General features: G+C 57.6%; 1 protein-coding gene and 1 long non-coding RNA gene across 3 annotated transcripts; one reads left to right on the top strand and one right to left on the bottom strand.

Moving 5' to 3' along the window:
- Positions 1 to 7,425: 7,425 nt before the first annotated feature.
- LOC105746507 (uncharacterized) lies at positions 7,426 to 9,427 on the bottom strand. Its single transcript, XR_001118850.2, has 3 exons — positions 9,347 to 9,427; positions 7,967 to 8,051; positions 7,426 to 7,476 (listed from the first exon to the last, which is right to left on the bottom strand). It is a non-coding gene; the product is annotated as an uncharacterized lncRNA (long non-coding RNA).
- Positions 9,157 to 21,981, top strand: CBX6 (chromobox 6). 2 transcript variants are annotated; one of them, XM_058308819.2, is made up of 6 exons: positions 9,197 to 9,732; positions 9,920 to 9,963; positions 10,122 to 10,187; positions 10,319 to 10,385; positions 14,602 to 15,534; positions 21,774 to 21,981. In XM_058308819.2, the coding sequence occupies exons 1-6, from the start codon at positions 9,664 to 9,666 to the stop codon at positions 21,831 to 21,833; spliced, it is 1,239 nt and encodes a 412-aa protein (XP_058164802.1). In that variant the 5' UTR covers positions 9,197 to 9,663; the 3' UTR covers positions 21,834 to 21,981. The 2 variants fall into 2 exon arrangements, with proteins under 2 accessions (XP_023445741.2, XP_058164802.1); XM_023589973.2 differs by lacking the exon at positions 21,774 to 21,981 and having other exon boundaries at positions 9,157 to 9,732; positions 14,602 to 19,944.
- Positions 21,982 to 22,786: the final 805 nt, after the last annotated feature.

Below are 22,786 nucleotides of genomic sequence, written 5' to 3'. Positions count from 1 at the left end.
GTTTGAACCGCGGACCTCCCATGTGGTAGACAGACGCCCTAGCCACTGGGCCAACTCTGCCGCCCTGTTCACTGCGGGTATTTTGGCTTCTCCCAGTGTTGATGAGTCTTAAACAGCGGAGTCCCTTGCTCAGAATTGCACTTCCAGAAGGTTCTTCTGCCAAAATGGGAGTTTCCCGTGTTCCTTGCCCACTTATGACCGTATTCAGGCATATTTCCAAAGTACTGCACTGCCCTCATTCTAAAAATAGTCCATCTTCCTTTGGGGGCTCAAGTCACAGCACAGCATGTCACAAGGAAATAGACACGTTCCGGTTCTTCCGGGTCATGCTGTCGCCTGGACGCCTGTCTTCAGATTTTTGTCCAGAGGTTTGTAAGTCAAATGACAGCACGTGGCAGGTCTCACCAGGGAGCTGACGGCAGTGAAGGGTGTCTGAAGGAACGTGGAAACTGAATCACCGGTTTTGGAAGGGGCAGTGTTGCCTCGCAGAGAGAGCCCAGGGTCTGAATCACCAGACCCGCTTCCCAGCCACTTCCATACCTCGGTTCCCTCATCGGTACAGCCATGCAGAGAGCTGCTGTGAAGAATAAATTGGATAAATATCACATATCTTATTAAATGATGGCTTGAGTTAGAACCATGGGACCTATGTTTTGTTCATAGTATCCTCCACATTTGGATAGACACCCAGTACCCTTAATGGCGAAATGGAAATAATTGTATCTACTTTGTACGATTGTTTTGAGAATTAAACTAGTTAATATTTATGTAAAGTACTTGAGAGAGTCCTAGAAAAGTAATATAAATGCATTATTTTTAACCAACACAGTTTCAATTTCTAGAATCAATCCAATAAACTGACTCGCAGTGGAAGAAGAGTATGTAATTATACATGTTTTGGGGTGTGAGGATTCTTCTCTCTTTAGATCAGAGACCAGCCTGGGGAATATACATACACTTCCAGCACCACAGACCTACTGTGTGCCCAAAAGCGCTCCAGGTGCCATAAATAAACTACAAGGTGGGAATGGTATCCCCATTTTACAGCTTTAGAGAAGTTGACAGCTAAAAGTTGCACAGTGCGGTTGGTATTTGCTTGCTCATTTGTCCCTCCACGCACCTCAGTTCCTCCAGGGCCAAAATCTCACCGTTCCCATCTTTGCATTCCCAGGGCCCAATGTAGGGTGGGAAGGGGGCACTTCGTGATTGCATATGAGGCCCTGCGTATGATATATGGTCAAAAATACTCTCGAGGGAAGCGGATGTGGCTCAACTGAGAGCGTCCGTCTACCATAAGGAGGATCCAGAGTTCGATCCCCAGGGCCTCCTGACCCATGTGGAGCTGGCCCATGTGCAGTGCTGCTGCGCCAAGGAGTGCCATGCCACACAGGGGTGCCCCCGTGTAGGGGGGACCCCAAGCATAAGGTGTGCGCCCCGTGTGAAAACAGGGCAGCCGGCCCAGGAGTGGTGCTGCACGCACGGAGAGCTGATGCAGCAAGATGACGCAACAAAAAGAGACGCAGTTTCCCATGCAGCCTGATAATGCATGTGGAGGCAGAAGAACGCACAGCGAATGGACACAGAGAGCAGACAACAGCGGGGGGCAGGGGGCCGGGAAGGAGAGGGGAGAAAATAAAATAAATCTTAAAAAACCAAAAAACTCTTGAAAATCCTTTCAGTGGCCCATTCATGATTCCACCAAATACTTACTGACACCTATTATGTGCAGGACCCTCTACTGAGCTGGAGATACAATGGAAACCAGTTGGGCAAAGATGTCCCCAGGCAACTTAGAGTCTAGTTTGGGAGTCAGGCATTAAACAAATGGTTATTATTAAACAAACGATTAGTATAATATCAGGTAGTGATAAGGGCTAGGAAGGAAAAACAAGGGAACAAGAATAGAATGACAGGTAGGAGTGGAGGGTCCTTTAGATGAGGTGGTCAGAGGAAACCTTTCTGAGGAGGTGACATTTGAGCAGAGGTTGAAAAAAGTGAGGAAACAAGCCATGTGGCCTTCCAGAAAACATGTGAGTGTTCTGGGCAGGGGGAGCAGCACGTGCCAAGGTCCTGGGGTGGGAACAGGTCGGAGTCCTTGGGAAGACCACCTCCAGAGCACTGAAGTCACTCTGACCACGTGGGTAGAAAGCAGGAAGTGCTGGGAATTTACCTCCACCCCAAGCCTTTTACCGGGGCCTGTGGGGGATGCCAACTGTTAAGGAGTAACTTGAACTCTGAGCTTCCCTGCAGGATCAGGCTGAGGGCCACTCCCTGCAGGTTTCCCTGACGTGACACCCTTGTTCCCCGCCTGGCATCCTCCCCTTTCCTGTCTTGTGTCACCCTCTCCCTTAGCCGGCTCCCCTGGGGGCACATCCTTACTAAGTCACTTACACATGGACCCCTAAGACAAACACCTACCTGGAGATGTGGCAGTAATTCACAGCCCTTAATAACAATAATTGGCAGCGGACTTGGCCCAGTGGTTAGGGCGTCCGTCTACCACAGGGGAGGTCCACGGTTCAAACCCTGGGCCTCCTTGACCCATGTGGAGCTGGCCCACGCACACAAGGAGTGCCGTGCCACGCAGGGGTGTCCCCCTCGTAGGGGAGCCCTTCGCACAAGGAGTGCGCCCCATAAGGAGAGCCGTCCAGCACGAAAGAAAGTGCAGCCTGCCCAAGGATTGTGCCGCACACATGGAGTGCTGATGCAACAAGATGATGCAACAAAAAGAAACACAGATTCCCGTGCCACTGACAACAACAGAAGCGGACAAAGAAGAAGACGCAGCAAATAGACACAGAGAACAGACAACCGGGGTGGGGGGGGAAGGGGAGATAAATAAATAAATAAATAAATCTTAAAAAAAAAAAAAGACTCCATGTATTAAAATAATAATAACAATAATAAAGACATATGCAGACCAACTCCCATGTTTTAAATTCTGGAGACAAGTGCGTAGAGTTGACTCTGCACTGAATTAAAGATGCATCAGATGCTACTTCACACTCCAACCCTCCAGCCCCCCAAAACTGGGGGCCTGTGGCCTGTGGGTCCAAGCTTGAGGCACCGCCCTTTGGCCTCAGGAAGGGGACAGCACACGCATGAAAGGGAACTTGGAAGAGTCTACCACAGGACAGAGCTAAAGATACTCTTTTCCATTCTGTCATCACTCAAAGCCTCAAGAGATGGTCTGCACGTCTCAACCAGGGCAGGTGACTCTCTAAGCCCGGGACGAGGTTCCAGCCCCACGTCCCCTGGTCCTTCCCTGCCCCAAGTGCAGGCAGATGCTTCCCAGGGAGGTCTTAGCCCCGCTCCCCCCGCATGGTTCAGGGTCACTCAATTCATTCCTTTGTCCAGCAGACCTTGGTTAAGCACACATGTGTGCCCAAGGCCAGGGACATGGTGACACCCCCCTGGGCCCCTCCATACTCCAGCTGATGGAGGCCCCCAGGATCCCTTCAACTTTCTACCCGAACTTGTCCCAACTCAGGACCCATTTGCAGTAAATTATTACAATAACAGCCCCGAATGCATCCCCCCTCCCTGAGTCCCCTTCTCAAAGTTACCTTGCCACTGTCCCCATCCAGGGTGGAGCCCATTTGCCCATCCCTTGTGTCTGGTTTGCCCTTGCATGTGACTTGTCCAGTGCGATGTAACAAATCGCCACCAACTGAGTGACCGAAACAGCACCCATGTATTATTTCATGATTTCTGTGATTCAGAAGTCCAGGAACAGCTTAACTGGCTTCTCTGCTCAGGACCTCGCATGGTGGAAATTGAGGTGTCAACCAGGGCCCCCAAACTGGAGTTTTGAAGGCAACAGAGGTGTTCGGTGTCCTGGCCAAGCTCACTGCTTGTGACAGAATTCAGTTCCCTGCAGTTGTAGACCTGGGGCCCTGGGCGCGCAGAGGCTGCTTTCCCAGCCAACAGGAAAGCATTCCCACTGCTTCCGACCGCTCCCCTCTGGAAAGGCCTGGACCCTCTTTGAAAGGGCTCACCTGGTCAGGCCAGGCTCTTTTTTGATGAACTCAAAGTCAATTGATTAGAGACGTAAATGACATCTGCTAAATCCTTTGACCTTTGCCAAATAATATGACTTAGTTACAGGAGTCATACACCAGCCTATTCACACGTCCCACCCACACTCGCAGACAGAGGATTTCACAGGTCATGGACCCTGGGGAGAGGGGCGAGGAGAACCTCAGGGCCATCTCTGAGTTCCATCTACCACCGCTTGGTGCAGCAGAATGAGATGTGGGCCTACGTGATGCTCCTGCTGCCGTGGAAGGGAGCCAGAGCTAGACCGCTGGGTGCTGCGAGACCACGAGGAGAGGGGGCCCAGCCACCAGCAGGGACTGAGCTCCCAGACAAGTGAGCAGCTCCGCTAGCCCCAGGGGTGACTCTAGCAGGACCAGAAAGAACCACCCAACTGAGTCCAGTCAGTGCACAGAATCATGGGAAGTAGTAAGTTGTGGTTAAGACACTAAATGTCAGGGTTCCGAAGCACGGGCTACCGGAAACATCCTCTCTCTGGGTAGCAACTCACACAAGCTAGGAAATTAACCTTTTTTCCCCTTGATGTATTAGACCAAATCTTAGAACTACAGGCTGTTAGAGGTAGAAAGGAATAAAGATTACCCACTACAGGGGTTCCTAACCTGGGGGGGACAGCCATGGATGGGCTTCTGGGGATCTCTAAGTGTCTGAAAAACTTGGGAGTGGGGGAGGGAGAGGGAATTAGAACATAAAGTCAGATTCTCAAAGGAGTCATTCACCGTACAAATCACTAAAAATGGTCAGCCCCTCCCTTCCCCTCCCATTTTGAAATTTAAAAATTAAGGCCTAGGGATGAAAAAAGAACTTTTCCAACATCAAACACATCAGGGACTCAAACCCAGGTATCCACATTGCCCCTTCATCGAATCCTATCACTCCTGTGCTGGAAAGTCCCTGCTGGCTCCTGCTGGCTGGGACAAAGTCCAAACTCAACCAGCCTGGCAGGCCCTTTCCAAATTAGCCCAGCCCACCTTTCCGGGTCCACCCCCTGCTGTATTTTCTTTTTTTTTTTTTTAATGATGACACATATTGCCAATAGCATTTCAAATTATCATAATTTTAGAATGCTGCTTTCTTTCATTTTTTTTTTTTTAAGATTTATTTTTATTTAATTCCCCTCCCCTCCTCCGGTTGTCTGTTTTCTGTGTCTTTTTGCTGCGTCTTGTTTCTTTGTCCTCTTCTGTTGTCGTCAGTGGCACAGGAAGTGTGGGCGGCGCCATTCCTGGGCAGGCTGCACTTCCTTTTGCACTGGGCGGCTCTCCTTAAGGGGGCGCACTCCTTGCGCGTGGGGCTCCCCTACGCGGGGGACACCCCTGTGTAGCAGGGCACTCCTTGCGTGCATCAGCACTGTGCATGGGCCAGCTCCACACGGGTCAAGGAGGCCCGGGGCTTGAACCGCGGACCTCCCATGTGGTAGACGGACGCCCTAACCACTGGGCCAAAGTCCGTTTCCCTGCTGTATTTTCTTGACCCATGCCACAGTGGACTCCTCACATGCTCAGAGCTCTTGCTCAAGCTGACCCCTCTATCTGGAATGTCCTTCCCATTCCTAACCAGCAAACAACTTCCTACTCATCTTTCAAATCCAAATCAAATGTCCCTACCCCAGAGAAAAGTCCGTCCAGTGTTTCTTCCTCCAGGCAGTGGGCTGCCCCCTTAGCATACTCCCATGGCATGTCGCACACGCCTTTTGTTGTAGGCTGAGTAATGGCCCCCAAAGAGGTCCACCTCCTAATCCCTTGAAGCTGTGACGTGACGTTACATGGCAAAACGGCCTTTGCAGACATGATTCAATTAAGGACCAGATCGTGAGATGGGAGAGTACCTGGGATTACCCGAGTGGGCACAGTGTAACCCACAGGGTCCTCGTAAGAAGGAGGCAAGTCAGTTGGGGACGGTGAGCTGACCACAGAGGCAGAGAGTGATGCGGCCGGGAGCCACGGAATGCCAGCAGCCTCCAGAAGCTGGAAGAGGAAAGATCCCCCAGAAGGAATCAGCCTTGACCGCACCTTAACTGTAGCCCAGCAAGGCTGATTTTAGACTTCCGGCCTCCAGAACTACGAGGACATTTGTGTTGCTTTAAGGCATTACGTTTGTAGGAATATGTTAAAGCAGCAGTAGGAAGCAAATGCACACGTATTCTCACAGAAGCCACCCTGTGTGGTTGATGCCTTTGTCACCTGATAACCAAGAGCTCCTCAAACCTGAGTATGGTAGTTTGAGATATATGGACCCCAGATAGTCATGTCCTGAAAGCTGGTCCATTTCTGTGGGTATGAACCTACTGTAGGTGGAACCTTTTTTTTTTTTTAAGATTTATTTCTCTCCCCCGCCCCCGTTGTCTGCTCTCTGTGTCTATTTGTTGTGTGTTCTTCTGTGTCTGCTTGTATTCTTGTCAGAGCACGAGGAATCTGTCTCTTTTTTGGCATCATCTTGCTGCATCAGCTCTCCACGTGTGTGGCGCCATTCCTGGGCAGGCTGTGCTTTTTTTTCACGTGGGGCAGCTCTCCTTACGGGGCATACTCCTTGGGCATGGGGCTCCCCTACACGGGGACACCCCTGCGGGGCATGGCACGCCTTGTGCACATCAGCACTGCACATGAGCCAGCTCACCACATGGGTCAGGAGGCCCTGGGTTTGAACCCTGGACCTCCCACGTGGTAGGCAGATGCTCCATCAGTTGGGTCAAATCCACTTCCCTAGGTGGGACTTTTGCTGTGGTTACTTCAATTAAGGCATAACCCAGGGTGAGTCTTAATCCTCTTACTGGAATCCTTTACAATGGGATGGCTATACAGAGACAGAGAAAAAGCCATGGAAGCCAGAAGCTGAAAGTAAAGAAACCCAGAAGAGAAGGTAGGGATAGCAGGTGCCACCATGTGCCTTGCTATGTGACAGAAGAGTCCAGGATTGCTGGCACCTGGTCTTTGGGGAGAAAGCATCACCTGATGATGCCTTGATCTGGACATTTTCACAGCCTCAGAACTGTAAGCTTGTAATCTAATAAATTCCCATTGTAAAAGCCAACCCTGTTGGCCTCCGCTGCGGCACTGCAGGCGGGTCACTGCAGGAGAGTCGCTGCCGGGGATCGGGCCTATGCCACGGCCTGACCGGGGCGGCAGCGGGCGGCTCAAGGCTTGGTGGGGACGCGCGGTTCGATGGAGGAAAAACCACGGAGACGAGGTCTATGCGCAGGTCTGATTTTATTCGGGAAGTACATGGGGTTTTATAGTGTCATGGAGGCGGGGAGGTTGTGGGAGGGGCATGTCCGCGGGGCAGCTGAGGATTGGCTGCAGAGGCAAGGGCGGACCTGCGGTTTATGACGTAAGCCATTGATGGCAGAGGGGGTTGTTTCCGAGGTTGTGCCGGGGCGGATCCGGGATGAGGGCGGTTGAAATGAGGCGGGGAGAACAGCATCGGCTGGGAGGGGGAAGATAACAGTGGCTGGGAGGAGGGGCGGAGGGAGGCAGCAGCACAAACTGCTGCTGAGAAGGGCCATAATACAGGGAGGTTACGAGGAACAGGCGGGCAAAGTGTAAGGAAGCGAAAGGCAGGGTGGGAGCAGGGGACACAACCCATTTCTGGTATTGTGCTTTTGGCAGCCTAGCAAATTAAAACACCGGGATACCTTTGTTTCTGGACAGTTTAACACAAATTCTGGCCTTTAGAAATGCTCACACATACTTGCTGAATGAACTAACAAATGGACTCATGCTTACTCATGTCCTCCTGCTGTCTGCCTCCCTTAGCCTGAACACACAAGCACTCATAACACACACACATGTACGCACATCCTCATAACACATGTGTGTGTGCACACACGTACTCACAGCCATACCCCACCACTGACCTGCCTATCCAACACCCCCCTGCCCCAGGGGGGCAACTTTAGTCTTCCATGGGAGCTCACCTGGGGTTGGTAGGCAAATGGCTGCTTCTCGGCTAGCATAACGATTTTAAAGGGTGATTTCTCCCAAGGTAATCATTGGACAAATCTGCAGGGATGCAGGAATGGATAGCAGAAATTTTTCAAATGTAGTTGCATTGAAACCACTCACATAAACAAGAAACATAAGCAAGAGACAATCCTGAGCCTCACCACATCCCTGATTCCTTTGCCCCCATCTTAACCCCACCACAGTCATTCAAATGATGGTGAAAGCAGTATTTAATGACACCCAAAGATGTCCCCTTTAGATCTTTAAGGGAGAAAAGCGGAGTTCCAGGAAGAGTGACTAATAAGACCCCATTTTGTTAAATAAAATTCAATGTATATATACAGATACACATGCATGTGTATTTATATAGGCATAGAACAGAGGCTGGAAGAAGATTCTTGGAGATATTGACAATGGTTTTCTCTGGGGGCCAGATGATGACAGCTGCTTTTTTCCTTACCTGTGTTTATACACCTATGTGTGTGTATAAATATATATCATTTTTACAAAGAACAAGACTATTGGTGTAACGAAAACTGAAGTTTAAATAATTTCAAAATCAAAGAAATGGAGGGTTTTGTGTGGCAGGACTACTCTGGGTCCACTCCAGGACAGCCCAAGTCCCCCATCCTCTCCGCAAATAGCAAACTGGAGCTGGTCTCGCCCCGAGCAATGGCGGAGCCATCAGAGGATCTGCGGGGGACGGGAGGCGAGCGCGGCCAGGGCGCCCGGGCCATCAGAAAACAGATAGGACCCCGGGAGCGGTTCTGCCAAATGACCCAAGGATGACCCGCTTTGGGCCCGATCTGGAGTACGGGCGGCCGGATCTCTTCCCGCCGCCTCTCCCTCCCTTCCCCCACGCCACATCGTTCTCGCCGCGGTCTTCACGGGTCCTCCCGGGGGAAGACAGGTGCAGCCCGTGCCCCCTGGCAAAGGACAGCTATACAGGATCACCTCGGCCTTTCTCGGCCTCCTTCCTCGTATCCCCTCATTTTCTGCGCTATTGTTTTTTGTTTTAATTCATCTGAACTGGTTACAAAACCACACTCCCACGGATATATAAATAATGGATAAGGCATGGGAGGGGGCAAGGTTTTAAAGAAATTCCCGCGGGGCCTGGCAAGGCAACAGCAAATGCATTTCTGCTGTATCATATTTAACTGTTTGCAAACTTCCGCTGGGGGATGCGCAGCGGCTGCAAAGACTCCAGAGCTGCCGGGCTCTTCCCCGGCGGGGGCCCAGCGGGATGTGCACAGTGGATTAAAAGGAGGGGGGAAGCTGTCAGCTGTCTGGGGCCGGGAAGCTGGAGACGGGGGATGAGCAAGCGTCGGGACGCCGGCACCGAGCCTCACCAGGCTTCTCACCAGCCGAGAGTCCGCTCGCCATCCAGCCGCCGCTGCGACAGCCCGCCGGGGCCCCTTTAAGAGCCAGCGCGCGCCCCCGCCCCGCGAGCGCTCACTTTCCCTAGCAACCGCCCCGGGGGAGGGGGGAGGCTTGGCAACGGCGCGCCGGCCCGGAGGTCACGTGAAGGCCCGCAGCTGGAGCGCGAGCGCGCGCCCCGCCGCGCGCCCGCCCGCCGGGGCCTCCGAGCAGCGGCGCGTGCGCGAGCGGTGCAGCACCGGCCGCGGGAGCAGGGGAGTATTATGGGCTGTGGGTGCCGCTGAGCAAGATGGAGCTGTCTGCAGTGGGCGAGCGGGTCTTCGCGGCCGAATCCATCATCAAACGGCGGATCCGCAAGGTGAGCGGCCGGCCGAGGCGGGACGCCTCTCCCCGCAGCGGGTGCCCGCGTCGGGGGCGGTCGGGGCGCAGCGGTCCCGCCGGCGCGGGCTCCGCCGCCCACCCCCCGCGCCGCCGCCACCGCCTCGCGCCCCCGCGTCCTCCCCACCCCCACACCCCGTCCCCGTCTCCCCCCTTCTGTTTTGCAGGGTCGCATCGAGTACCTGGTGAAATGGAAGGGGTGGGCGATCAAGTGAGTGCCGGGGGGCCGGGGCCGAGGGGGGAGGGGCGGCGGGCCCGGGGCCTGGCTTTTTTTGTTGTTATTTAATTTTTTTTTCTGGGTGCGCACGTTTGCTCTCGGCGTGAGCTCGGGCCCCTCCGTGTTTATTTCGTGCATGTGGAATCCGACAGGTACAGCACTTGGGAGCCCGAGGAGAACATCCTGGACTCGCGGCTCATTGCCGCCTTCGAGCAGAAGTGAGTTTGGGGAGCGGGCAGGGGCGGCGGGCTTGGGGCGCCGCGCGGGGCATCGGGCGAGCCGGGGAGGGCGGCGCGAACGGGGCGGGGGGGGGCGCTTTTTTTTAACCGTTGACGTTTCTCTGCCGCAGGGAGAGGGAGCGTGAGTTGTATGGGCCCAAGAAGAGGGGACCCAAACCCAAAACTTTCCTCCTGAAGGTAACCTGGCCCGGCCCCAGCCGCCCCCTCGCGGGCCCCCCGCCCCGGCGCGGCCCGGGGCCTGGAAGGGAGGGACGGGGCTGAGCGCGGCCGCGCAGACGGGCGGGCCTCTGCGGAGGGGCCCCAGCTGGGCCGGGGATTGGTTGTGCGCCCCCGGTGAGCCCCTGGCAGCAGGCCCCGGCCGGCCCCGGCTCCGGCAGGAGGGACCCGGGAGTGAGGGGGGGATCCTCAGCGCTGGCACCGCCAGGGTGTGGGGAGGCCTGCAGGCCTCCGGGGGGAGGGGCTGAGGCAGGTGGGGGCGGCCCGGCGGGCGGCGGGGAGGGTACTTCTCCGCAGGAAGTCCCTCGTCTCCCCCAGCTCTCGAGTTGTTCCGGCTTTGCCCCGGAGTTAAAACCCAGGGGTGAAGTGAGGATGCTCCCCCGTCCTGACAGGGCCAGAGGAGGCGTTTGGGGGTCACCTGCCTCCCTGCCCCCCGCTCCCACGTCTCCCAGAATTTGTTCTGCCTGCCTCCCCTCCCCCACTCCCTCATGTCAGGGGTAGGTGCGCCCTCATCTCTTCCTCTTCCCTGGGGAATCCCACTTGAATTTGACCTTAAATCACTTCACTTGGCTTGCCACTCAGGCCGGGCCCCTGACTTCACAGCTCTGAGCCTCAGTTTCCTCCCACCCCTGGCTCTTTCCCGAGGTTCTAGTGGGGACGAGGGGGTGCCAGCCAGGGAAAGCGTAGCGCGATGGCCATGGCCAGGGAGGCGAGGCTCACTCTAGAAGAAGCCATCTCCGGTGGTTCTTCTAGGGGGAGAGGGGAGGCCAGGCACCCCGCCCTGGGTGCCCTCCGTCTCCCCACTCTGGCTAAGCATGTCCCCAGACCCTGCCCACTGTGACAGCCTGTGACATTGTGGGAATTGGCATGGGAAGGGCAGGACGGGCCCCTTGTGGAGGGAGACAGCAGAATGCCAAACCTCCTATCAGCCCCTTGGCTCAAAAGATTCCAAACCCGGTAAGGGTGGGGTGGGCCTCAAGGGGCTCTCAGCCCCACAGCCCCCCTGAGGGGCAGTGTATGCTTCAGGGTTTGCTTTGTTTTTTAAAGCACAAATGGGTTTCAGAATTCTGTGTTTCTGCGGCCCCCGCCCCAGCCTGCACACATCTTAGGGGATCCTTGGAGCAACCTTAACCCTTGATGTGTCTCCTTGGGAGGGGTGGGGATGGAGCTGCTGGGGGACCCCTGGGATGTGACAGCCTCTCCGCGCGGCAGGTGCGCCCCCTAGCCGCGGCGCCTTGACACTCAGCGGTGGTTCACCAAACACCTTTTTTTGATAGCTCTAGTTGCCCAGCACAGGCTGTGGGCCTAACACAGTGCTGAGCCCTCACGTGGATCATCTCCTTTAATCCTCTCAACCCTGTAAAGTGGGGATTGTTATCCCCGTTTTGCAGATGAGAAAATCAAGGCCCAGAGAGAGGAGCGACTTACTTGACTTCGTCCTGTCTCTCCAGGAGCACACGTCAGGTTGAGCGGGGAAGGCAGCCGCACGCACAAGCTGTGAAGGCTGTAGCGCGGGGGTAGGGGAGGGACAGAGGGGCTGAAGAGGCAAATGAGAAGATCTTGATCTGAGCTTTAAATAAACAGGAAGCCCAAGAGTAATACAGGTATTTGCCATTAGCTCAGCGCGGCGAGCCATCGCCATGTGATTCACTGAGCGGCAGTGTGGTGTGGTGCACGGGTGACACTTAGTGCTTGCTTTGTGCCAGCGACCGTTCTGAGGGGAACAGGAGCCCAGGAGGTAGGTCACGGAATCCCCATGGGGCAACTGAGGTCAGAGACGTTAAAGAATAACTTGTCCCTCGTCATAGCTAGTCAGTGGCAGAATCCAGGGGCCTTAAGCGGTCATGCTGCCGTACAGTACCTGCCAAGGCCTCAGCTGTGTGTCCTTCACCCAGTGTTAAAAGAATCACTTAATTCACCAGCCCGCAGCTCCACCACACACCAGCCAGAGAAATGCGTAAGGACCCCGTCCTGCCTGCAGAGAGTTCTCAGCCGGGTGGCGGGAGGGCAGAGTAAACCAATCTGTTTCTTTTTATGATATTTTGAAATTATGAAAGTAAGAGATGTTTCTCGTAAAAACACTTTGAAACCATGCATCAAGAAAAAAGACAGTTGCTTATTAGTGTGCACCCAGGGGACAATCGAGTCCTTTACTGAGGACACACCACGTGCCAGACACTTGCTAAGCAGGTGGCTTATATTACCTGCATCTCAGGGCCCCTTGGTGGGGACTATTATGATTGTACCAGGGGAAAGTGAGGCATGGGGAGGCTGGCAGAGCTGGGGTGTCAGCCCGAGCCTGACATTTGCCCACAGCTCTGTACCCCTCCCCCCGGCTCCATCACCGCCCAGACTCTGCAAGTCGATAATTCCAGCAGCCTGGCTGCTCAGCAGTGCAGGGGGAGTAAACGGAGTCGGGAGGAGTGGGAACCCCCAAGCTCCTGCAGGGACGAACCTGCATAGGGCTCTGCTTTGCCTTGCCAAGGAAAGCCTGGGCTTTTCCTGCCTTTGTCTGGGAAGGGGTGTGAGAGGCCCAGTGCCTGGGGATCTGGCATGGGGCCTGGGTGGCTCGGCCCACTGAGCTGGGGCAGCTGGGCCTTGTGTGCTGCCACCTAGTGGCTGAAGGGAGTATTGGCCAAGCAGCCCCAGGAGGCCCCAGCTGTTCCTGGCGCCCCTGTGGTCTTCAGTGTGTGCCTCCCACGGGGGGGGGGGGGGGGGGGATTGTGTTCCAAATAAAGATAATCTTGCTCATTCAGCTAGTAAGTCAGCTAACCCCTGGGGCCGTAGTAAAGTGTAGTCTAGTCTTGTCTGAGGGACGTACAGGCTGGTTCCCTGGCACTGCTTAAGTGTCCAGTGCTGGCGGATGGCAAGGTGGAGAAACCACAAACCACAGATCCCTCTCTTGGAGCTCACAGATGAACCGAGGGAGTGTGTCCTTCCTCTTTAAGCCACCACCACCACATATCACTGTACCTGCCACTGCTCCCAAGGCCCCCCAGCCCTGTACCCAGTGCCCTGTCTGCATGGCCTCCCACCTGGCTCTGCCTCTTGCCATCGTCTGTCTTAGCAGCACCCCTTCAGCAGACCACTGGGGCCTGGGGCTCAGCTGGTGCCCCGCAGGCACACTGGGGTTCCCTGGCCCCAGCGCTCAGGCCCAGCTCCGACGAGCCATCCCCCAAGCCTGGACTCCCCACGCAATCACCCTGCCTGCTGCTCAACTGCCCCCATAGCACAGCCCCTGGGGCACCGCATGTTTAGTGATGGGGGCCTGGCTATGGGGGACAGCTGGTATGGCTTTGGGGTGCCCCTTGCCCCGCCATTTGGCGTTGTCTGGTAATAGTGGGCTGGACGGGAACTTGGGGTCTGCAGGACCCTGCCACACCCCTGTCTTGCCACAAGGTGAAGTGCGAGTTGCTACGCTGCTGGAGCCTTGGCTCTAGGGGCTGCTGGGCCGGTGGCTCTAGGGAGGTCCGGCGCATAGGAGGGCCCCAGGCAGCCCGAGGCGCAGCCTGAGCTGCCTGCAGCTGCTTCTGCACAGAGAGGGTGGCCTGGTCAGTCTCCTCGCCAGGCCCACCCCCCACCAAGTGCATTTCTGATGGGGTTGAGAATCCCAGGCTTTGGGATCCATTTGCCCAGATTTGTCAGAGCCTGGAGGATTGGGGGGCTGTCCCGGAGGTGAATGTTGGGGGGCAAGTTGGGGGGAGGGCCAGGCTAGAGGTGTGAGCATCTGGGATTCTGCAAGTAGGCCAGCAGGGCTGGTGCGCGTGGAGCAGGGAAGAGCCCTCTTCCTTTGTCACCAAGGATTGGTCCGCCCAGGAGTGGCAGGCTGGCTGGACCCTCCTCAGAACGGGGGGTACCTGGGGACTCCCGAGGAAAAGGCTGCTCTGTCCGTGTGGACAGAAACGTGTCCTGATGGTCAGCTTTGTGCAGCTTCAGCAGGGACAGCGACTATCCCTCTGTCCCTGGGGCCCAGACAGGTGTGCTGGGGGGGAGGGGTGGTAGGAGAGAAACAGTCTGGCGAGGCCAGGACTCCAAGCCTAACCTGCCCCCTTTGGCTTAGGTTGCCCTGTCTGGTTTCAAGACACGTCATGAGTACTACTGCTGCTCTGTTTCGCCCGAGCCCCTCACCCCCCCCTGCAGGCCAAGTCCCCCACCCACCCCTCCCTTTCCCCTGCAGGCCCGGGCCCAGGCCGAAGCCCTCCGCATCAGCGATGTGCACTTCTCTGTCAAGCCCAGCGCCAGCGCCTCCTCGCCCAAGCTACACTCCAGCGCAGCAGTGCACCGGCTCAAGAAGGACATCCGCCGCTGCCACCGCATGTCCCGCCGCCCCCTGCCCCGCCCGGACCCCCAGGGGGGCAGCCCCGGCCTGCGTCCCCCCATCTCGCCTTTCTCGGAAACAGTGCGCATCATTAATCGCAAAGTCAAGCCTCGGGAGCCCAAGCGGAACCGCATCATCCTGAACCTGAAGGTGATCGACAAGGGCTCGGGCGGAGGGGGCACCGGGCAGGGGGCCGGGGCCCTGGCCCGCCCCAAGGTCCCCTCACGCAACCGCGTCATCGGCAAGAGCAAGAAGTTCAGCGAGAGCATCCTGCGCACCCAGATCCGCCACATGAAGTTCGGCGCCTTTGCACTGTACAACAAGCCCCCGCCCACCCCCCTCGCTCCCCCGCCAGCTGGCAAGGCCGACGTCACGGCCCCCCCGGGCCCAGGCCTGCTCCTGGCCGCCGCCCCCTACGACGCCCGCAGCTCCAGCTCCTTGGGCTGCCCCTCACCTGCACCGCCGTCCTACGAGCCCAGCAACGTGACCCCCAAGCTGCTCCCCGAGACCCTGAGCCTGCCCACCCCCGACTGGCGTGAGCCCGAGGTGCTTGACTTGTCTGTTTCCCCCGAGTCGGCGGCCACCAGCAAGCGGGCACCCCCTGACATCGCCACTGCCACGGGCCCGGCCCCTCCGCCAGCCCCCGAGCCCGCCGGGGCCTCCTCCGAACCGGAGGCTGGGGACTGGCGCCCCGAGATGTCACCCTGCTCCAACGTGGTCGTCACCGATGTCACCAGCAACCTTCTGACGGTCACCATCAAGGAATTCTGCAACCCTGAGGATTTCGAGAAGGTGGCGGCTGGGGTGGCAGGCGCCACAGGGGGTGGGGGTGGCAGTGGAGCCAGCAAGTGAGGGGGCTCCACCAAGTAGGGGGGTTTGGGGGAGCCCTCCTGCCCAGAGTCACACTCCTGTTCCTACCCCCGCCCTCACCCCCAGACCCCTCTGCCTGTGCTTCGCTTGTTTCAGACAGCTCTGTGTGGCCCCAGGGGTGGGAATGGACAGCTGGAGCCCCAGGGCCTGGTGGGTAGGGGCCACCTTAGAGTGGGGCGAGGGCACCTCTGTGCCCCATGCACCGTGGGGCCTGCCGAGGTTCTGCTGTCCCCTCCACGTCCCGCCCGCATCTCTTCCCAGCTTGCTTCCTGCTCGTGCGCGGTATCTGACTTCTCGGTGCTAGCCTGGCAGCTGTGGAGGCCCCTGCAGGGCCCCATCCCGGGGTGAGCACAGACCCTTCCGCCGATGCCTGGGCACAAGGGGCAGGATGGCTTCCCGCCCGCTTGGCCAGGCCCTGGGCGGAGGTTGAAGCGGAGGCCAGAGGCAGGGGCCTTGGACAAGGCACGGGCAGGTGTCCTCAGCCCCGCCCCCTCGGCGTCCTCACCTCCGCCTGGAAGGTGGCAGGAACTGACAGGGAACTCCCGTTGCCGCCGCCGCCCAGCATCTGAAGGCCCCTTCAGTTCTCGACCAAAGGTGCTAGAAGAACCCGTGGGAACCGTGCGAGCGCGCGCGCGCCCACCACCCCGCTCCCGCTCGTCTGCGCATGTGCAGTTGGCTTTCCGGGCTGCGCGCTCGGCGGCCCGCGGGATGAGCAGGGTTGTCGAAGGCCTGGGCCGTCCCTTGCCGGCAGCCGGGTGGGGACCGAGGCTCAGGCCTGAGGAGCTGGTACTGGAAGCTGCCAGGCCTGACCAGTCGGGCCTTCGCTGCAGACTGGGCACAGTGGAGACCGAGGAGGGGGAGACCCCCACCCCAAGCTTTCCCTTCCTCCCGGGCATATGGAGAGGGGGGAGGACGCCTGGAAACTGGCCCTGGGGTCTCCCCGGCTTCCCTCGCCCCCTCTCTTTTGCTTCTGACCGCCGAGGCGGCGGGAGACCTCCGGCGACCTGGGCAGCTTCTCTTTCCTTCTGCTGCCGGGCACCAAGGACTCGTGCCAGCGGCAGCGACCGAAAGCCCCGTCCTAGGCCGGCGTTGGGAGGGACTGCAGAGGGGGGTCTGCGGGCCTCAGGACAGCCAGGGTATTTGTCCCCAGAAGCGGGAGTGGGCCCAGCGGGCAGTGGCCAGCCTGCCAGCCCAGGGTCACTGCCCAGGTCTCAGTGTGGCGGGGGTAGCATGTCCCTGTGCGTGGCTCAAGGTAGCTTCCTGGTATGTGCAGCCATCGCTACCTCCAACTTGGTATCGCTCAGAAGTTCACAGCGCCGGAGGGAGGCAGGGCACCTGGAGCAGCTAAGGGACAGAACTCCCTCCCTAAGCCGGAGGACGCCCTTCCCCAGGCCTCAGCCTGCGCAGGGTGGGGGGGCTGGGGCGCGGCCCCCGTCCCGCCCCTCCCCCAGGTTGTTAAACAGGAGCTGGGGGCACCCCTGGGCCCCTCCCCGCCCTCTGCATTGGCTCTGTGGCCGTCCAAGTGCCAATTGGCTTCTCCCCCAAAAAAGGGCTGGTATTTCTCCTCTGTCCTTAGAGGGGATTTCCCCCGACTCCCCCCAGGTGAGAGCCCACCTGGGTGCCAGTTACAGGTGTTTCCAGAGACCATAGAAATGTGTTTTCCTGAGAGTCTGTGTCATTCGTGACTTTTTTGTAAAGAAGTTGTGTTTTCAGAGGTGATTTTATGACAGGAAAGTGAAAGAATTAGTTTTGCAAAAAAAAAACAAAAAGAGGAAAAAAAAGATAGAAAAAAATACTGTGGGATTCCTCTGGGGTGGGGGGAGGGGAGAGAGAGATATTTAAAGAAAAAAATAGTAACGCAGTGATTGCACAGGTGAGGTGGCAGTGTCGGAAGGGGCGGGCGCCCCGCCCTGCTCCGGTGGCCTCGGCTTCCATCCTCTTCCTCGACCCGAGGCAGGACGCGTCTTACCTGCCAACCTGGGCTCAGACCTCACACCTTCCCGACTCAGAGGGAGGGGTGACAGCTGGTCCCAAGGGAGCTAGCCAGGAGCTGCAGGGACATGGCAAGTGGAGGCCGAGGTTTGGGACGGGTGGGATGGGGGCCATCGGGGCTCCGCCTCGGAACCCACTGTTGGTTTTCTCCAGGAAGGCTGGTGTGTAGGCAGGGTTTGGTTTCTTGATACTTACAGTTCCTTCATCAGCTTGTAGGGCCATCTGGTCCCTTCCACCCCCAAAACCTTGGGACCCCCAAGCGTCCCTGGCCAGGGCTGCAGGCTTCAGGAGGAGAGAAGCCGTGGACCTGGGAGGATCGTGGGTGGCGGCTCTGAGGGCTTTCTGTGGGTGCATTGCACCTCCAAACCCCAATCCCAGCAGGCCTGCCCTGCTTGGGGTGTGTTCAGGGTCACGCACGCACCCTGCCTCAAGGCAGGCCGCCACCCTGGAGTGGGGGCCGTGTGGGCATGGGACCAAGGCCACGTGGAGCCACCTTACCTCTCTCCCCAGCGTGGCTCTGAGCTGGGACCCAGAGGCTTCTGCCGCCACCGCCGCCATTTGCACGGATCAGCCTCCCACGGGCCCTTCCCTCACCCTTGCTGCTTTTCCGTTTGCCTGATCACCACGCAGGTGTTGCAGTCTGGTTTGCTTTATTTTTGTATAGTTCTCCTATGTTGCATACTGGTTGGGGTATGGGTCCCCTGAAATGCCACTCCCTCCCCACACGTCCCGAGAAGCAGGTGAGGGCCGGTGTCCCTGGTTTGAGGATGGAAGTTGGAACCACCCCTTTCTCGGTCTCCTCTGGCCCTCACGTGCCCTTCTGTGAAATGGGTGTGGTGAGCAGTAGCACCTCTGCACCAAGCCCCGCCGCTGTCCCACCGGCTACTGGGTGCTAGAGGGTGGTCAAGATGGCTGACTGGCACTGGGGCCTCCAGCCTCCCACAGCGCCCTTGCACGCTTACCCTGCCAAGGGGTCAAGGTCAAAATGAGCCTCATTCCTCCTCTGCCCTGGGAAGAGGTGATGATCGAGTCCCGGGCCTCAGCGGGAGGTGCGCAGGCTTGCCCCGTCTCACAGGGGAGGAGCCGGGGGCTCTGAGGCAGGGCCTGGAGCCCGGGCTGCTCCGGCCTTTTAGGAAAAGCCCCTCTGAAGCTGGGGCTGCTGCGAGGCTGGTGGGCGGACCCCTGAGCCAGCGCTCCTGGTGCCCCGCGAGGTCCGCACGGGGAGGAGACTGCTGGGGGGGACTGGGCCACTCCACCTTTGATGGGCTCTGGGAACCCAAGTGGACTCACCACTTTGTCTCAACCTTTTTTTTTTTTTTTTGCACTTCACCTGCACTGGGCAGCAGAGCCCGTCAGCTCTGGGCAGCTCCGCTTCCCGCCGCCCATGCACTAGCCCAAGGCAGCCTCTTCGGGGTTTATATGAATTGAGGAATCACTTTTTAAAAGAGAAAAGGAAGGTTTTTTTTTTAAAAAAAAGGTTTTGTTTTCTCTCTCTCTCTGCATCTCCTCTGAGATCCCAGAAGCCCAGAGTGGGGGGCTGTGACTCCAGGGGAGGGGCTTCCTGCCCCCCTCACTCTCTGACAGTCACCAAGATGCAGAAATAGGGAGACCGGGGTCCTGTAGGGAGGGAGGACCCCACTTCGATGGAGTCAGCCCTTTAGGCCAGCAGCGAGTGCCAACTGTATGCAGGGCATCGGTAGGCAGAAGGGAGGGGCGGTGACGGTCTAATGGGGCAACGGCTCACTGGAAGCCAAGGTAGACAAAGGAAGGTCGCCGAGCCTGCCCTGCTGTGGGGACCCAGCGGAGATGGAGACTTCTTTTTGTTGGTTTTAATTTAAAGACACAAAAGCCTAAAGAAATATGTTATCTTATAATTTTTTTTAATTTTTGCAAAGCTCATTTAATGAATTGTGCACGAGTGAATTCTATATATATAATATACATATATAGCTCTATATTTGGGGAGGGGCGCTGTCTCTTTTCTCTCTCATTTTAAAAATGAAGTGTTGTTGCCTTGTCCGTGGTTCAACCATCCAGCTCCCAGCTGGCTAAATTTTGCCTCCAGCGGTTAAAGCTAGGATAATAGCCAAGGAGGTGCGGCTCCGGGGTGGGGGGGTCCCCCAATCCGCCCCTGCCCCTGCCCCAGCAGAGCTTGCAGGTGAAGATGGCGTCTTTGGGGTGTGGGTTTGGTTCTCTTCGGGCCGGGGGAGGGCGGGTGTGTGCCGATGACTCTCGTCTTGTACGTTTTGTTCTGCTGCTCTTCAATATTGTATCGATGCCAGGAAGGGGGACGAAAAGCTTCTTTTACCCCCCAAATAAATTGTCACATTCCGAAGCTAAGCCTCGCCCCTGGGACGGGCGTGTCGTCTGCCTCGTTTCTGCTGTGGCGACTGTGGTTTTTGAAAAGCACCTGCTGCTACAGGAGGGCGCGGGGACGCGGTCACCACCTCGTCCTGCTGCTGGCCTGCACAAGCACGCTCTGTTGGGTCTCCAAGCTGCTAAACTCCCACGCTCCCTCCACCGTGCAACTTTCAAATTAGCCGAGTTAAAGCACACCCAGGTGAGGGGGGTCTGTGTTTGGGTCCACCACTGACCACCCTCCCTGTTGGAGTAAGAGCACCCGTGGAGACGGAGGAGCCAGTGGCCGAGTAACCCCCGGACGGCCGATGGGGCTGCGTCCCTAACAAGCTGGTCACCCGCATGTTCTCCATCCCATTGCCCCCGGCATCTGGGAGCCCTGCTGCCAACCTTCAGCCAGCCCCTGCCCTCGGACATCCCGTTCCTCAGCCTGGCAGCCGGGAGCCCGCCGGGAGGAGGCGCCCTCCCCACCTCTCGGCTCCCACCGCCCTCCCCACGTGCTGCTCTCACTGCTTGTGGACCCCCTCCCTCGCACCTGTGGGAGTTGGACCCGTTCTTCCCCCAGCACTGACCAGTCGGCCTGTCCGTGCCCCTCCCTAAAGGATCAGCCAGGTCTCGCCTCTACCCCCAGTTTGCAGCTCCGCACCTGGCACCTGGCTGGCCCTTGGCTTATCTTCTCTGTCACTCCTTTGCCAATGACGACAGTGAGCAGCAGGTTTTCATGCTTGGCCCATGGGACTCCAAGGCATTCATCCAGCGGCCTCTGAGCACTTGCAATGGGCTTGGCTCTGGGCCAGCAAGGCGACAGCAGGACAAATGGGGGCGTGTTTCTGCTCATGAAGGGTCCTAGATACAGGGACTGCTGAAGCCCAGGCCTGCGGGGGACGGGTCCCAGGGCTGGAGCGAGGGGAAGGGCCGGGTGGGGAACCAGGACTCTCCACCCTCCCCGTGCCACCCACCTTGCTTCCCCCTCGGCCTCACAAGTGCTTGGCACCAAGTTCTGTACCCAGGAAGTGTTCATTCAAACTACAGACAACGACCCCAAAATCCCCATCAATTTCCAGAGCACCTACTTAACGCAAGCACTCGGTACCCAGACTTTACCGCCTACCACCCCTCATCACTGCTGGGTGACGCGGCGTGGGGTGGGGTGTGGGAGTGGGGTGTCAGGGAGCCACGGTGATGGGTTCACTTTCCCGTATTTGCGCACTTACAGGCAGGGAGGTCCGCTGTTTGACTCCGAAACAGTCCCAGGGATTTAGACCACAGGAGTGGCCCGGGGCGGGTGGGTCCCGGAGGAGGCCTTGGAGAGGCACGTGGGTCCTGCGTTAGTGACCACAGTGGACATTAGCTGTGGGTTCATGTGTGAAGCGATTTCTCAGAGGGGTATGGGAGGATTGTGAGGAGGACAAAGCAAGACCAAGAAAACTGCCCTGAGCCTGACACCCCGTCCAAGGTGGGGGAGAGGGCGGCGCGGAGGCAAGGCCAGTGCTGGTCTTCAGTGGTCAGGCAGGACCCGGCCTCACCCCACCCCTGCATCCCTGACCTCACCCAGTTCTGGGCCCCATCCCAGAGGGAAGGGTCAAGGATGGGTGAAACTCAGAAATGGGGTGAATTTAGGAGCGAGGATGGGGTGAGAAGGACTATTTTGCAAAATTACTTGGTCATTTTTTTTTTGAGGTAGCAGGGGCCAGGGATTGAACCTGGGACCTTGTAGTGGGAAGCCAGTGCTCAATCACTGAGCCACATCGGCCTCTCTCAGTTGGTTTTATTGTTTGTTTTGCTTGTTGTTTGTTTTTATTTTTTTTCAGGAGGCACCGGGAACTGAACCAGGGACCTCCCCTGTGGGAGGCAGGTGCTCATCTGCTTGAGCCACATCTACTTCTCACTTGGTCATTTTTCAGAAGTTGTGTGGTTTTCTAATCTTTGTACCCAGAGTGGAAAGGCAGGTATTATGGGTTGAGCTGTGCCCCGCCCCCTGCACCCAAAAATAAATAAATAAAAGGCATGTTCAAGTTCTGACCGCTGGTTCTGGGAATGCGACCTTATATGGAAATAGGGTCTTTGAAGATGTGATTAGTCAAGATGAGACTCTAATCCAGTATGCCTGGTGTCCTCCTAAGAAGAGGAAATTTGGACATGGAGACAGACAGAGGAGAAGGTCATGTGAAGTTGGTGGAGATGTATCTAGAAGCCTAGGAAGGCCAGGGATTGCCACCTCCAGCAGCGGCTGGAAGAGCCAGCAAGGAGCTCCCCCACGAGCCGCAGCGGGAGCCGGGCCCTGCCACCGGCTCCATTCCGCAGGGCCATCCATCTCTGTTGTCTTGAGCCTCCCAGTGGGTGGGACTTTGTTTTAGCAGCCCTAGGAAGCGCAGACAGAGGATCAGAGCGGCTCCATCAAAAGGTCAAGCCGCCTCTCAAGACAGATGACAAGCCCGTGTGCCTCCTCTGAGCCTCTGTCCGGGCTGCTGGCTTCCGAAAGGGTTGTTTTGAAGGGGCTTCCGCGGCCTGCTGGGCCCGCCCACTACCCACCGGCTGCTGGGCCGCAGGAGAGCGCCAGGCCAGTGAGCCCAGCGGGCCCCTCAGCAAGCTCTGAGACTGCGCCTGAGCCTGGAGGAGCGTTCGGGGAGGGAAGCCAACTGCGCAGGGGCGCAAGGCCTTCGACATACCCGGGTGTGGGCTGCTGCAGTGAGGGCCCCACGGAGGGGCCACGGGTGAGGGGTCTGTGGACAGGAGGACCTGGCGATGGATGGCTTCTCAGCGTGTGAGAGGGAGTGCCCCCAAACCCCTGGGTATCCAGTGTGGGCCGAGGAGTGGGCGCTGG

The sequence above is a fragment of the Dasypus novemcinctus genome, chromosome 12 (genome assembly GCF_030445035.2).
Source record: "Dasypus novemcinctus isolate mDasNov1 chromosome 12, mDasNov1.1.hap2, whole genome shotgun sequence".
NCBI classification, from domain to species: Eukaryota; Metazoa; Chordata; class Mammalia; order Cingulata; family Dasypodidae; genus Dasypus; species Dasypus novemcinctus.
The sequence above is the reverse complement of the archived record's forward strand: the minus strand, read 5'-3'. Positions and strand labels throughout refer to the sequence as shown.

Bases quoted from the DNA above. Each gene is read 5' to 3' on its own strand.
- CBX6 (XM_058308819.2), top strand. From the start codon at position 9,664: ATGGAGCTGTCTGCAGTGGGCGAGCGGGTCTTCGCGGCCGAATCCATC. The intron at 9,964-10,121 runs GTGAGTGCCGGG...GGAATCCGACAG, and splicing joins TGGAAGGGGTGGGCGATCAA to GTACAGCACTTGGGAGCCCG. The intron at 10,386-14,601 runs GTAACCTGGCCC...TTTCCCCTGCAG, and splicing joins CCAAAACTTTCCTCCTGAAG to GCCCGGGCCCAGGCCGAAGC.